At 39.1% G+C, this 15,147-nt stretch overlaps 1 protein-coding gene across 1 annotated transcript in view; it reads left to right on the top strand.

The window, feature by feature from the left end:
- LOC137665994 (5'-AMP-activated protein kinase subunit gamma-2-like) overlaps nt 1-15,147 on the top strand; it is a 116,741-nt gene that overhangs the window by 70,370 nt on the left and 31,224 nt on the right. Inside the window, exon 4 of the mRNA XM_068405529.1 lies at nt 14,060-14,169. Coding sequence (XP_068261630.1) covers nt 14,060-14,169 — 110 coding nt within the window. The remainder of the gene's footprint in view (nt 1-14,059; nt 14,170-15,147) is intronic.

Genomic DNA, 15,147 nt, shown 5'->3' on the forward strand with positions numbered 1-15,147 from the left:
TACAAGATGCTGTTACTTGCATGTGACTGCTTTGAGTGTTAGCAGGATTGGGTAGGGCGACTAGAGTCCTTTCCTCAAGAAACTTCCTAGGTGGTAGTCTGCAATGTTCTGATAGACCTCTCCAATGCCCTGCATATACAGGGAGGATAGTATAGAAGAAACAATATTATTGTCTTGGTAGTTTGATAACCCTACCTGTTAAACGTGATCAAGTCAGTGCTCTTGGAAGACTTAGTGCCTTGGGGCATGACTGTGTAATAAGTGAGGGTGACTTGGTTTAAACTGAAGTAATGACAATGTGACAAGAATGATAGCAGGATATTTGCATAAGTTGGCTCAATTTAGCTGTTGCTAAAAAATTGTAAGAGATGTTTCTTACTAATCATCTGCAACAGATGTGACTGTCCTTTAAGACAGGACTTTTTGTAATGTGTATTGTGTTTTTGATAACTTGAGGATGGATGATCACAGGGCTTTGTTTGTGGAGTCTGTCTTTAAGGAGAGTCATTTACATCAGCAGTGCTTTTTGTTAGGAACTTGCCGTTTGGGTAGCATTTGAGCTGTCTGCAGTTACTCTGTTGATTTGAATATTTTGCCTTCCAGAACTTACTACTATACTAGCATTGCATGAGTTTGCTGAGAAGTAGGTAAGTCCAAAACATCTTCAGGCATGTAGCATTTCCAACATAAGTAGGAGAGTTGATGGTACTGCTTTGCATAACAGTTACTGCATCTTGAAACAAAATGTCCCTCTCCGTACTGAGACTGTTTGCCTTTGGATGCAGGTTGTGGTGGGCTTTACTATGGCTCTTCTATGAGTAGAGAAGACTGACTAAAGGAAAATCTGGGAGATTAGGGGAAAATCCTTCTGTGGAAGGGTTGCACCAATGACTAGTATTAGCATATAGCCAAAGCATAACTGTGTTAGAGCAAAGTTGAATTTGACTTTTAGGTGTCCAGCTTGGCATCTAGACGGAGCTTTGGAAAGCTTAAATAACCCTATCCTTCTCAGGGGGAGCCACATCTAAGAGGTTTTCGAATGTGATGTGAATATCTTCAAGGTAGCTTTTGAATACTGTTTGAATAAATATAACTTGTTTTTAGATTCTTTCCTCCTCTGCTGAATTTTATATGGATTTTGCTGTTTTATGTGAACCAGTTTGGTGAAGAATTCTGTTGCTAGTTAAAGTTTGCCAGTTTTGACTGTGGCAGAAATTAAATGGCACTCCTACCTTTTGTCTAAAAGCAGTTTTCATATGCTGTGGACCAGTGGTTTTATTTGTAATGCAATTTTTTTTTTTAGCTTTCTTTAGGGTTTTATTATTTTGCTTTTCTCTGTGTATTGTGACTGAGTATTTAGTTCTGACACTGGGCATTTTCAGAAACAGAATCAAACTTTCTTTTTTTCTACCATTCTCCTACGCTGTGGTATTCTTTGCTGCTGCTTAGTTTATTTGATGGAATTTCTACTGATGCAAAGACACAGAGGAAGAAGATATCTGATGTGCTGGAGAAGGGAGCAAACTGGTATAGACATGGAAAAGGGCCATTTATGAGACCAGGAATATGGAACTTGCATTAAAGGAGGAAACCAAAAGGCTTTGCTCATGTAGCTTAGTAAAAGGAAAGCCAAGAAGAGCTGTGATAACACCGCATGTATGAAAACATCCTCTAAGGGGTGGGAAGGGGTAAACACCAGGGAGGAAAATTGACTGAACAACATTGGCACACGAACAAATGGATATAAACTCTTCCTGTATAAGTTTTGAAATAGTATTCTAACTTCCAGGATAGTTACTATAGGAGGGAGTTTGTAGGGTAGACTTCTAATGCTTTGAATCACTTTAGGATGGCAGTGGATCATTCAGTGAGAAGGGTTGTGTGGTTCCCTTTAATAAAGACTCTGAATGCCATAGTGCAGAAGGAGAATGCTTTGCTCTGCCTTGCTTTACACAAGCAGTTGCATCCATCTCTCCTGCCATAGTCGTGCTTGAACTCCCTAGTATTTTTGAGTTAGTTCTTTAAAAAAACAAAAACCAACAACAAAACCCAAACAAACAAACAAAAAAACACCAATGGCGCTCTGTGTGGACTTCATATGAGTTCAGAGGAAGATCAGCTTTGGGTGAAGTTGCAGTTTATCTGTGGTATAGAGAATGGATCAATAGAACTTCTAAACTAGGTTCCAGAAAACCGTATCTGAATATACTGTACTGAGTGTGTGTTGGATCTCACCTACTGGAGTCAGGAAACTGCTAATTCTCTTTGTGTGTAGCTTCAAGCTATGCCTGCCATTAGGTAAATCTCTTAAGTGGTATATTGAAACAGAACACTTCCTAATCTATTAAAGTGTGCATACAGATTCATAAATTGTAATAAGAAATTGCAATAATAGCTATTTAGAAAATGTTGGCATGCATAAGGAAGGAAGGAGAAGGGGAGACTAGAGAGAAATGAAAATGTAAATACTGAATTATTAAAAGTTTCAAGTTAAGATATTGTAAGTGGTCATTCAGGATTTGAGACCAACAGTTTATTAGACCTGACAAAACTGTTTCTCCAGCAAACATAGTCCAAAGTCCTTAAAACTTAAACCCTGAGTTTAGATTGTTAGTCTTCAGAAGATCTCCTAAAGATCAGGTACTTGCCCTGTTCAGTAAGGATACGACTGTGGCCTGTGAAGATGCTGTGTACTCATTTTGGAAATGCTTGCCTTGTGAAAAGTACTTTGGTTAATCTGCTTGTTTAGGTTTGATCTTCAACTAATTCCTAAAAGACTTAAATGGCTATCTATCTCTTTTCTAAAGTGTGTGCAAACTCTGTATGTAGCAGGACTTACACTTGTTTTAAAGAAATAGCAAAAGTTCAAATTGTTTACCGATCTTCCAGTATAGATACTAAGGATACAGGCTGGTTCATTCTTGCATTAACCACATACCTTAAACCTTCCTTGAATTCAGCTCTCCAGTCTATGGCTCCTGATGTTAATATTCGGAGGCTTAATACCATTTTTAGTTTCTTGTTTTGTGGCCTGCGTCTCGAAATCTTGAAGAGCATGCCTGCATTCCAGACAGGCGACATCTTAAATTAGATCTTTGTTTGGGATGTGTAGGGAAAAATCATAGTGCTTGTTGTCAGGGGAAGATCCTGAGCATGTTTTAGAAAATTTTTCGGGTCAACTTATTCTTTATTGTGGTGAGAATCTTAGAAGCATTATTAGGTTATTAGCCTGAAGTTGCTACCTTTATTCACAGAACCACAGTGATGCAGCTTTCGTCGAAGTCCAAATCTTTAACTTTGACCTAAAGTTGATTTAAGTGATAGTGGGCTGTTGCAAAAGTATTCAGTTGGAGGTCTGATAACTGTTTACCAGTTAGTCCCTAAGGAAGGCAGCTCTTGCTTGTAAACAAATAAGTTTTTCTGCCTGCCTGGACAAGCAGCTTCAGAGTTACTATGATTAGCTCTGGAATGTGAAGTTTCTTAAGCTGCTCATCACTTTTTTGGTCAGCCTCAGATCTCACGTGATCATTTGCTTATCCACACTGCCAGTGGAGAGCTGCAGTAAAAAAGATGTGTTAACTTCTCAGCCCATTTACCCAGGACTTACTAACTCAAAAAATGAGGAACAAAATTCAGTGCAGGATTTTGAAGTGTGCTATGAATACAAGGAAGATTGAAAACACAATCTGAATCTTTATTGTTTCAGGCAGCTATTTGTATTAGTTTTCTCTTACAAGTCTTATCTGCTACTGAAGTTTAAAGAAGTGGAGATATTTAAGCCTCAAAACCAGAAAAGTGGATCTTTTGAAGTATTCTCAGGAACTGATAGCCTTTTTTGTTCTTCACTAAAGCAGGATGCACTTACACAGTTGCAGACGCTTGTCTCATTCCATGTTTAGAACCTTTAAGGAAGGAGGCTGTACAGTGTCCTAAGGTTGCTTTGTTCTGTCTAACCAGCTCCTGGAATGCCTTAATAGCTCTCTAACAGCTGTGGTGGTTTTTTTGTTTGGTTGTTATTTCATTTAAGCAAACTGTGCCTTTTCTTCACTGCTTCTGCTGTAGCAAATGAAATAACTCCCCTAATTTGCACTCATCCAACTGAGTGTTCCTTTCTGATTCTGGTATTCTCCGAAACATCATATTAATTCCAAACCACTTAGGAATTCAGTTTGAAGATATTGCGAGGTTTAAAGTTTTGCAACCATTCTAACTCTTACTGCAAACTCTTTGAAGCATGTTCTATTCCTGGTTTGAAGATTGCTAAGGAGAATACTGAATAAAATGAAGTCCCAGTCCTCTGAGACTCTCTTGCAATGTTTTCTCTGTGAAATATCAAGCTACTGGTAAAAGCTCTTCCAGAGTAACTTGCAGAAAACTAAAGACATGGTCAGAATGTCTCTTTTGTCACTGAAACCTCTTTTTCTTTCCATGTTCCTTTAATATTTCTTGGTCATGGTGATCAGGTTCAGCTTAATTTCTCAGAAATGAAGGCTTCAAACCAACCTCAGTTCTGTGAAGTTTTGTGAAAGTGGGAAGAGAGTGTTCTTCTTTAAACCTGACCTGTACAGAACAGCTGTAGCATGAACTTGCATGCCATTCTGCACTAGCTGATTTGCATAAGATGGGCCTTGCAAATGTTACAACTTTGAGAAGAGTTTGAACTGGAGCTCCTGTCTTCTTAAAAACACAGTTGTCATCCTGCCTTGCAAACCCTCTGGAAAAAAAAGACGTCTTACTAGTTTTGCTGCAGCTGGGATTGCTTGTTATGCAGCTGCCTTGTGGTGATTCTACTGTCTCTTTTCCGCATGTGGTAGTATCCAAGCTTGCTTTCAAATCACTGTCTCAAGCATACTGTGATTTTTTTATTCTTTTTTTAAATTTTTGTCCGCCCTGTTGTCTTCATCCAGTTGATCATTTTATCCTGAGTAAAAACTGATCAGACTGAACTGTTCTTGACACAACCATATTGGCTTTCTTCTTTGCTTTTGATGAGCTGCTTCTCTCGGTGCTTACAAATACACTGGTTTTAATAACTTGCTTCAATACATACCTAAGAATTCTGGCTGGGTTTGAATTTGTTTGGCTCTCCTTTTGGCTGGAATTGTATCTTCTCCTTCATGAACTTGCAGAGTTCAGGAATGCTTGTTTTTAATTAGGGTGACTCCTGTTTACACACCTAAAAACCTGCTGTCTCTGCATTAAGCAACCCCTCGTGACAAGGGGAGAAAACATCTCAATTACCTTAATGATCTAAAGTGACTGAACAGTTGCACCAACTCTAGAATTCAAAAGACATACAAAAATGAGAGCAAAAAAAGGTGTAGATGCAAGCAATCGTGAATATTTTGTTCAAAAGTGTCTTCAGCAATTATAATTCTTGAACTGAAATGTTTTAAGATGTGTTATGGTTTCTTTTAGCTTGTCACTATTATTAGAAATGATTAACCTTTTTCTGAAAACTTGAGCCACAAGACTGTGCACTTACTTCTCTATTCATTTTTATTTACCTGTTAATGTACCTAATCTCCCCTCTTATTTTGTGTTCCTCTAGACCCTCTTCCTATTTGTAGGATGAGATACAGTTAGCAGGGTAGAGCGAGCTTACTCTAATGTTGTCCCTGTGTGCTCATGCTTCTTTTAAACATCCTATTCTTCCTGTCACACCATGTATTCATGCTGTAATATGTAATTGAATTAATCTTGGATCACTGAAGAAGCTTCTGATACTGATCTCCAGATACGCTTCCTATCACTTCTTTGTATCAGAATATCTTACATCTGTAAACTTACTACGATCTTTCTTTAGGTGCCAGCTCATGCATTCCTTTAGATTGGGGTGGGAAGCATTCAATCTGCAACATCCATATCACATAGCCTGTGGCTGCATGAATAATGCTACCGTGTAACTTTAATGTGTGGTCTACCAGGATATTTTAAAGCTCTTTGCAGTTTTCAGAAAGAAAAAAAAAATCTTGTCTCTGTCACTACATCCTCTCTTTTTGGTTCCTTGCATTTGAAATCCTTTCAGCTTGTGATGGAATAGTCAGCTCCTATCACTGTCATCATATTAATTCCTATGTATTAGATTGTAAACCTGTTTGTTTTTTTCCCCTCTAAAATTGGAAGTAGTCCTTTGCTAGCCTTAGTTGCCCTCTCTGCAACAAAGTTGTGCCGAGCATGTTCTAAAAACTTAATGATGATTTATCTCCTGCCGCTTAGAGTAGGCATCCTTATAACCATCTCTTCCCACTCTTTCCATCTTTTTTTACTACTCAGTCTTAACCTGTGACTAATTACATGGGTAGTTATTTTGGTGGGGTGCGTTTTTTGCTGAGAAAAGTTTCCTCTTGAATAAACAGAATTCAAACGATACAGTACAACATCACTTCTCTTTTCTGTGCTTGCCCTTCTTAAACTGTGTTAGTATTCTTCTCCTACCAGGTCTGACATTGATTCAGCTTCTGGTGTCTTTGTTTCTTGACCACTGTTTTCAGTGTTCTTGGCTCTTCAGCAGACAGCTCAGCAGACTGAAAAGTCATGCCCTCTTACTGCATTATTCTGTGACAAAAATGCAGTTTCTTGTTCTTCTCTCTGTCTCTCTGTTCCCATGCTTTTCATGGGATATACCATGTACATTTTAATTTGTCTGTGTATCATTCAAACCGATCTAAAAAACTAACAAATTAGTCATATTTCTCTTACAGAAGGTAGGTTGAAGTAAAGCTGTTGCTCATGGTCACAGCAAGATGCTGTACGCAGTGTAGTACTGGATTCCTTTTCATAATCTGTTTCTGTCTGTCCCTTAGCTGAGGAATGCTGATAAAATCCTACCTGAACATTTGATTCCTGAAACGTTTTTCTTAAAACCCCACTTCTTCATTCAGATGCCTCCATTTCACTTAAAAGTCATGTTTCAGGGGCTGTTGGTACGCTTGTAGAGACATCTGAGGAACAGTTTGTAGTTCTTGCTCTGTAGTGTCACTGGTGCTCTTGGAGTGGATTAACTATATCCATTCTGGATGTTTTTTTGCAGATCTATGAGAGGTGTTGTGTTAATGACTTACTTGTGGGAGAGGTTATCAAGGCTATTCAGGAGCTCATTCAGTAAGTTCAGACTGGGGGTGAACAGAAACTTTATAGCCAGTTTTGGTGACAACTTTCAGATAAAAATGCAGGCAGAAGAACAATTCACAAGGTTAATGATGTCTTTTACCTATTGTATAATCTGCCAAGGGTTATCTATAACAGTAGGGAGAGAGGGTGACTCGTGCTGACTTAATTAAGTGATTAATCCCCCCAGTGTCTTCTGGCATCATTCGACATAGCTAAGCTGATCTAATGGCTAGCTGCCACAGCAAGGATGGTGTCCTTGTACTGTATAGCTTGTAGTGTAAGGGAAGGGCAGGCATAATCTGCTTGCCACGTGGCTGGATACGGGAGCTGAACAGACCTAAAACTGGCACTATCAGGGAGCTGATAACTTGTGACAAATTCAGCTTTTCCAGCCAACTTGTGGAACGGTTTTGTATGAATCCAGCAGCAGCGTGAGGGAGGGAATGGAACCACGCAGCAAGCGCAGAGGGATCAGTGGCTGCTGCTACTATGCGGTGCTGCTGCTTACGGTGCTGTGGAACCGCATCTTTAGACCTGGCCTTTGGAAAGGTAGAGTTATTCTGTATTTGCTGACAAAGGAGTGTTGGCTAGGGATGTGAAAAACTTACCTTTAAAAGTGGAGCTTAAGCCAGATGTACAAGAACAACTCTCCAATTCCTGTTTTCACTGTGATATGTTTGTCTGTTTTTTTTATTTCTATGTTAACAAAAGATTTAATTATTTTACTTGATTAAGTGATATGAGAGAATAGTGTAGAGTGTTTTTGTTGTTATAAAGCCTCTTTTAGTAAAGTTTATCAGTATAATTATGCCAGTAAGTGTAACCTAATGTATTGCTGTTGGATCAGTTCTGGAGTAAACATTGGGATGAAGTCTCTCTTGTCTCTAACTGTAACATTTTAATTCTCTGGCATCTGAAATGTGATATTCAACATATTACTTGACTTTTAAAACTAGGAGTGTGACTTGGAGTAACCTAAAGTACAGATATGTATGTGTGCAGGAACTGAAAAGAAAATTTTTTTTCCAGTAACTAGATTATTTAGTACAAGTGAGAATATCACAAAAGTACATTTCTGCTCCCTTCCCCATTTCCTTTTATCCACCATCTGAACTGGCCGAGGGGAGACGGTTATGCTGATAGTAGTCAAGCTGAAGAGTCTAGTGTTGAGTGCTGCGAGTGCTTAGCTGCTGCTGCTGTAAGAAAACTCTAAGCTTTTAAAGTTGCATAGTTTCCCAGGCCGGTTCTGATTAAAAATGAGGGGGGATGGTGGAATTATTGTGTGTATATGTGGTTTCTGTCTCCCTCTAAGTTGTTCACCTAGCTAGACAGTTAGCTGAGTATATTTTTACATACTGCTATCAGCTGTTTTTTTTCCCTGTGTTTTAGAGGGCTTTTAAAATTTGGCAGTTAACTTCATAGTAAACTTAGAAATGTCAGTCATACAAACAGTTGTTTAGGTCCATAAGAAGAGTTCTTTGTGTTCCTCAAATGTTTGAGTATTACTAGAGCTACCAGCTCTCAATCTAACCATGAGGAGCAGGGGTGCTATAGAGAGCTGCAGTGGCATGATTGTGGTCTGTGATGGAATTAACTCTTTAAAGCAGATGAGAGAAAACAGTCACTGTAGAACCCTGTGTCTTCCTTTCAAATGCTCCTGGAACCACAGACTGAACTTGAAACGTGGCGGGATACTAGAGCAGAAATACAAGGAGCGTAATATAGCTATAATGTAAAATATAATAGGAAAGGTCATGATTTTGTTTTGTTGAAATTAGGAAGCATGTATGGTCTTGTTGGGCCAGCCCAGTATGAATATAGTACAGAAATACAGCCTGTGGTTTGCACTAAATACTTCTGAGGAACTTTCTATAGGTTTTTATGTTGCAGTATTTGGAAGCTTTTCAATATGCGTTGACCATATGTGTTACTGTATGTTCCCGTTCTCCATCTGCAGGCGCTTCCTTTTTTTCCCCCTCTTCTTTTTCTTCTTTTGAAGGCCTTGAAATTCTGAGGGGAAAGCTACAGTAGAAACAGCACCCTTCATGGTGGCAAAGGTATGAGTGGAACTGAAGGTATCTGTTCAGTAGATCTCTGAGGAAATGGCTTCAGTAGTGCTGCAGAAGTTTCCCCTTCATTTATGAGGAGCATTTAGATGATAGTTCTACCTTAGAGCTCTCTAAATAGACAGTTATACTTAGTATCAAGTCCAACTGCAATCTCTGAGTCAGTATTGCTGAATAGTAAATCTGTTAAAAAAAAAAAAAAAAGGCTGTGATGTTTTTGTAAATAATACTGCCTGAAATAAAAAGTTAAAGCGTGTCTCATGTTACTGCGAAGGGTGGGAGAAAGGAAGGGAGTAAAAATCATTTGGTCTTAAGTGGATAAGATTGGGGAGTAGAGTGGCAGAAATACTTATCTTCCACTCTTTAAAGGATCCTACCAGTAGGAATAAATAAAATTCCGATGCAGAGAGAGAATTTACTCTGTAAAAGGCTGTATGACAAGGCTCTCAACTTCAGGTGTTAAACTGTCAAAGAATCTTGTAACTTTTCAGGTGACTTCTGTTTGTGCTCCATTAAAAATTGCAGAAAACAGCACTGGGGATTTGGATTTTTGCTTTCACCTGTGACTTGGGGAGAGGGGGTGTGCATGGAGAGCGTCGACATGCAAAATAACTTTCAGCTGAATCTTCAAGAAATACGCTTTTATGAGCAACCACCCACATGGAAATACACATACAGCTACTTATTAGTGGACTCTCTTCCTCCTCTGATCCTGCTCTAGATTAAGATGCCTCCTGCTGGGAATCTGCTCTGTCTGTGAGCCGAGTACCTTCCAGATCATAAGCTGTAGAAAGCTGAGGTTTGGCTGGAGGCAGTGTCCTCAGTCTTGGTCTAGACCTCAGCTAAGGTCCATCAAATGTAATTCATAAGGCTTATCTGCAACTGCCTTTGCCATGCCAGGGCAATTGTAATCTTTTATGGCCATTTCATCTTCCCACTTCTTGCAAGAGTTGTTGCAGAAGCAATACGAGAAAGGCATACGTTGGGCATCTGACCAAGGGAGAGGGAATACAGTTGACAGGATGTCAAGGACAGGTGGTGCTTAGCACAGTTGCGACTCTAGTTCAGCCTGCAAGGAGGAGAAGGACTTGATTAGGAAGCCCCTAATGATTAGGAAGCCCCTAATCTGAGAAGCTGGGCCATAGCATGTGGTCCTTCTCCTCTGTGGCCCATCAGCATGACACAGCTTAGGACATCTTAATCATTAAATTAGTGTAACGGGGGCTTCTGCAAATGAGGCTTCTTATGCAAATTTAGTTTTGGATACCTCAGTCACTTCCTCAAGCACAAGCAGAGATATTATGTCATCTCTTGTTCACATAGTACACCATTGTCATATCAACATCTGAATATGTTACTGACTTTGTGGTGAAAGAATGGTCAGTGTATCTTCATAGCTCCTGCATGTTGGGCGCATGATCTCCTGTGCACATCAGAGATGACATGCAGAGACGGAATGAGACTTTTAAGTCAGGCTGAAAGGCATCTGTTCTTGTCCACTGGAAGGGAGCACTGCTTGGCAAGTACTGGATAAGACTGCAGAAGCTTAATAATAGCCAGAAAGGATGAGCATTTATCAGAAAAACAAATAAGACTGGAACTAGAAAATAAGTAGGTAATAAAGTAGAAATATCCTAATGGAGATTAGGGTGTTTATATTTGATTATTTGTGTTTGCAGCACAGGGGTGGTTGAATACATCCAAAAGTAGTAAGTTTGTCCTCTGGAAGGTGAGAAGAACTGTAAAGAAGAGTATGCCCTGTCCACTTGTGCTGTGCAGGAAAGATGGGTGTGAGTGCACCCCTGAGATGTGCTGAGCCTTCAGCTTGAGAGACCTTTTCTCCCTTGAGCAGCTGTATATGCATAAAGCACAAACAATACCTGTACAAAGAATTAGGCTATGGCATCTGTTTAGTAATCCCAAGTAGTTGAAGGTTTTAGAATGTCTTAAGTATCCTTTCCAACGGATACTTGATGAAGTAATGTAGGACATATGAGTTAAATCAGTGCTGCTTATGTTTTGCATGTTTAGTTAGTAACTAATAAAGCAGTGCATTATACTTATTTATAGTAAAGGATCTTCTGTAGAAATAAACCTCAGTTCCAGCTGGACAATTGGATGCTTGTTCAGATCCTGCTGGAGTTTCCTAGCTATTCATATGGGTGTTCAACAGTGCTCACAGATAGCTATCTCATGCTTCTGAATGTTGTTAGTTGTAACTTTCCAGTGTCAGTCTGGGAAGCAGTTGCTTCGTGGTTCCTCTTCTGAGTTGGAAGACAACATAGGCTGAGATAGCACCTAACCTATCCCATGCACCCTAAGTGGGTGAGGATTGTTGAGGTCCAGTTGAAATTACGTGTTTGGAGAGTGGGAGTGTGTGGTGAGTGAGAGGAGAGTTTCCAGGCAGACCTTCACTGTGCTGATCAATACAGAGTTCTTAACTGTGGCTGCTGTTATCAGCCTTACCTGATTAAATCTGGCAACACATCCTACTTTGGAGTTACTGGGCTGGCTATTGTAATATATTAAAGTAGCATAATTGTTGGTAAGTTGGCAAGACTGTATTGATCAATGATGTGCTCTAAGAGTAGTGGGGTTTTTTTAGCTAAAAATAGTTGGTTGTTTTGTAGTTTATCAACTATTTGAGGTGTTCCTAGGCTTGTTTCTACCTGTAGCATACTTAATTGTACATAAAGTCACATTGTTAAGGCTACAGACTCAATAGGAAGTACAGATTCAGAATTAGAGTAGTAACTTCCCTGGCTGCGTACGCTTGTAGTAGGTTCTGGATACTTGGTGAAGGTTTTGGAGAACCTCTGTTTCAGTCAGCGTGGGGAATAGACTTGGTCTACAGGTGATTCAGAACTGTTGGACCACTGTCTTGCTTGCTGCAGCAATTGGAATGTATCTAATGAAAGAGGCAGGGGACTAAAACTGGAAGAAATTAGTTTTATCCTGTTCTGTAGGCTTACTGTTGTGGTTTTTGTAGTGCTTGGGAAAGATGTGCAGTGCAGTGTCTCTGTAATGGTCACTGTTCATGTTAGTAGCTAGTCTTATTTACTGGTGATTTAACTTACCATTTCAAGTGCAGTTCTCATTGTGTACTGTCCCATGGAAAGAGTTGAAATTAAGGTAAATAAGGACTTTGATACTGCACAGAGGGACTGCGTTTATGGTTGTAAAAGCATCTTTAACTTCCTAAAGACCACAGTTCTTGGTATGTCATCTAAATGTTCTTATAATATTGTTTTCAATGCTTAGTGTATCGTCCCCTCTCTGCTTCTAGTTTGTGTATTTAAAAAAACCAACAAAACAAAACCAAAAAACCCAACAAAAAAAACCCCACAACTCACTCTATTGCAGGGTCATTAAATTAATTTTGTACACAGTAGCTGTTTATGCTATTGCAGAAGTCAGGATGATAAGATGTTAGCGTATTATGGAGTTATAGAAAGGTTTCTCTGTTCCAAACTACCCTTTTTAACCTCTTCTGGTTATAAGTCAGTACCAGTTGCCCTTTGGGATCATCTCATAAAGGTTGCTTCCCACCAGCATCGTCCAAGTCTGTCTGCCTAGTCCTTTCCCTATCAGTTTGCTCACGTGGTTTTGTAATCTCTTATCAATTTTTCCTAGCTCCTGCTATATTTACTTCTGGTCCTGACCTTTATAGGAGCATAAATCCAACAATTTTTTTCTTCTACTTTCTCCCAGTTGGACTCTCTCTTCTGTATTCCTATGGAATGTCTATTTCACATTGCTTGTGTTTCAGTGGGGAAAAGGCTTTTTTTTAAAGAGTAATGAGAGTTGAAGATGAAGGCCTTGCTTAATACATAGAAGAGACAACCTGTATCCTAGAGCAGCCACTTGCAGAGGAGGTCCAGCTTTGATTCTGTAGAGTAGGACTAAAGAAGCTGTACTGAGCTATTGAGTGACAAATAATTTGAGCAAATGTAACAAATAAGGATTTTGAGTTTTTTAGCTTCCTAATAGGAAGTTCTTCAATGACTACTAGGTATTTCAAGGGTTTTTTCTTTGTTTTCTTTTTTCTCCAACTCTTCTAAAGTTTTTAACATCTGACCGAGTTTCTGTGCGTTACTACGGGGTCTAAAGGGTGCATATCTGATGGAGGGGTTAACCTTGACCAAGTTCTAGGTACCTGCTGTAAGGAACGGAGGGCCAAACTGCTTTAAAAACAAAAAGTTAACATGCTTGAGCAGATCTGAAGATTGTATGCATATGCATCTAAACTCTGACAAATGCAAAGTAAATTTAATTTAATATGGACTGGATTGCTTGTCCTTGCTACAGACGTGCCACACTGAAACCACTCCAGCCAAGTGGATCCTGATTTTAGAAATAACGTGTTGGATTCATGATGCTGTATGTGAAGTAGACTGAAGAGAATGGAACCAATTACATAACTTGCCTGTTGCCTGTTTAGAAAATACAAAATTACTATGTGAAAAGTAGACTGGACAGAGATGAGATTGGAGAAATATTAATTTAAGGAGCTTGAGTTAGTCAAGCCTGACACTGCTAAGGTTTCAAACCGGCTTCCTCTACATAACTAGAGTTCAGATACACATTCCAACAGTTTGCTCTTAGAAAAACAGGATTTTTTTAAATATAACTCTTCAGTATGGAAGTCCTTTCTCATCAAGGAAGAACAGTGCGTTTTGTCTTTGTTCTATTTGATTTGAAAGGAAAGATGAGTCTGAAATGCGAAGTGCAAAACTATGACTGTCTGTCCAGATCTGAAAGTGTGAATTTAAGTTTTGCTTTAGGGTTCCTTCTGCAATGGTGTTCAGTTGATTTGGCATGTTTTTTACTTTTTTTTTTAAGGTTACTTAAATAAAACAACATAATGTTTTTACTTGCAGCACTTGAAGAATCAGAAAGTGACATTTATGTGCGATTCATGAGGTCACACAAGTGTTACGACATTGTTCCAACAAGCTCTAAGCTTGTTGTTTTCGACACTACGCTACAAGTGAGTATTCTCCTTTCAGTCTGTCTTTGCTTGCAGTTCACTTTTTTTAAATGTTTCCTGAGTGTTAAATGAAATTTGATCTCTTGAAGAGAAACTCTCCCATAATGCTGTGCTTTGACTGTACAAACTTCTATTGTTTCAACTCTGTCTTTCATGTTATACTAGAGGAGGAGCTGGGGGAAGACTTTCTAGCAGAACAGAAAGAGAGGCTATAATTTGTTTTGCAGTTGGAATCACTATCTAAAAACCTTTCAGACAGCCCAAACTTATATTGGCTTCTTTGTGGGTACCAGAATTTACGTAAAGACATTTTATGTAAAGATTCTTGTGCAATAATAGTTAAAGAGTATCCAGGTGTTTTGAGCCTGTTCCCACTGTACTCGTAAGACAATTTAGGACTGAAATGGATGGCTTAATTATGCAAATTATTACATTCTCCAGAAAATTTTTGTTTTCGGTTTCTCATTTTGCTTTTAATCAGTAAATCATCTGCTAGACTCTTGGCTCTGTCTGAAGAGTTTGTTTGCCAAAAGAAGGCATTAGCTGCCTGCTATAGAAACAGGAGTAATCTGTTCTGCACTGTGGTAGAAAGCTGTGGCTTTCCTTTGTTTCCTGGATTTTGCAATTGGTGTTTTTTGGCTTGCTTTGGTTTTTTGTTTGTTTCAGTATATTTTTCCTTTTAAAGATGCTCCAGTTCTGGCTTAACTAAGCCCATGAACTAGTTTTGATCTGGAATGTACTGCTTGATTAGACTTCAACTTTCCACAGTCAGAGGCAACCATCTAATAGAGACTTAGTCCCAAAATGTTCACACTTGCATATCAGATGATCATATATAACGCAAGACTGAGTGCTGTGATCTAAAAGATGGAAAGCTTACATTGCGCAACAGGCAAAGTGATGGGATGGATCAAGATCACTGCACATGTATTAGACTATTTGTACAATGACCAACAGCATCCTTCTTGAGTTCTGCAG

Source organism: Nyctibius grandis, chromosome 7 (assembly GCF_013368605.1).
Source record: "Nyctibius grandis isolate bNycGra1 chromosome 7, bNycGra1.pri, whole genome shotgun sequence".
Taxonomy (NCBI): Eukaryota; Metazoa; Chordata; class Aves; order Nyctibiiformes; family Nyctibiidae; genus Nyctibius; species Nyctibius grandis.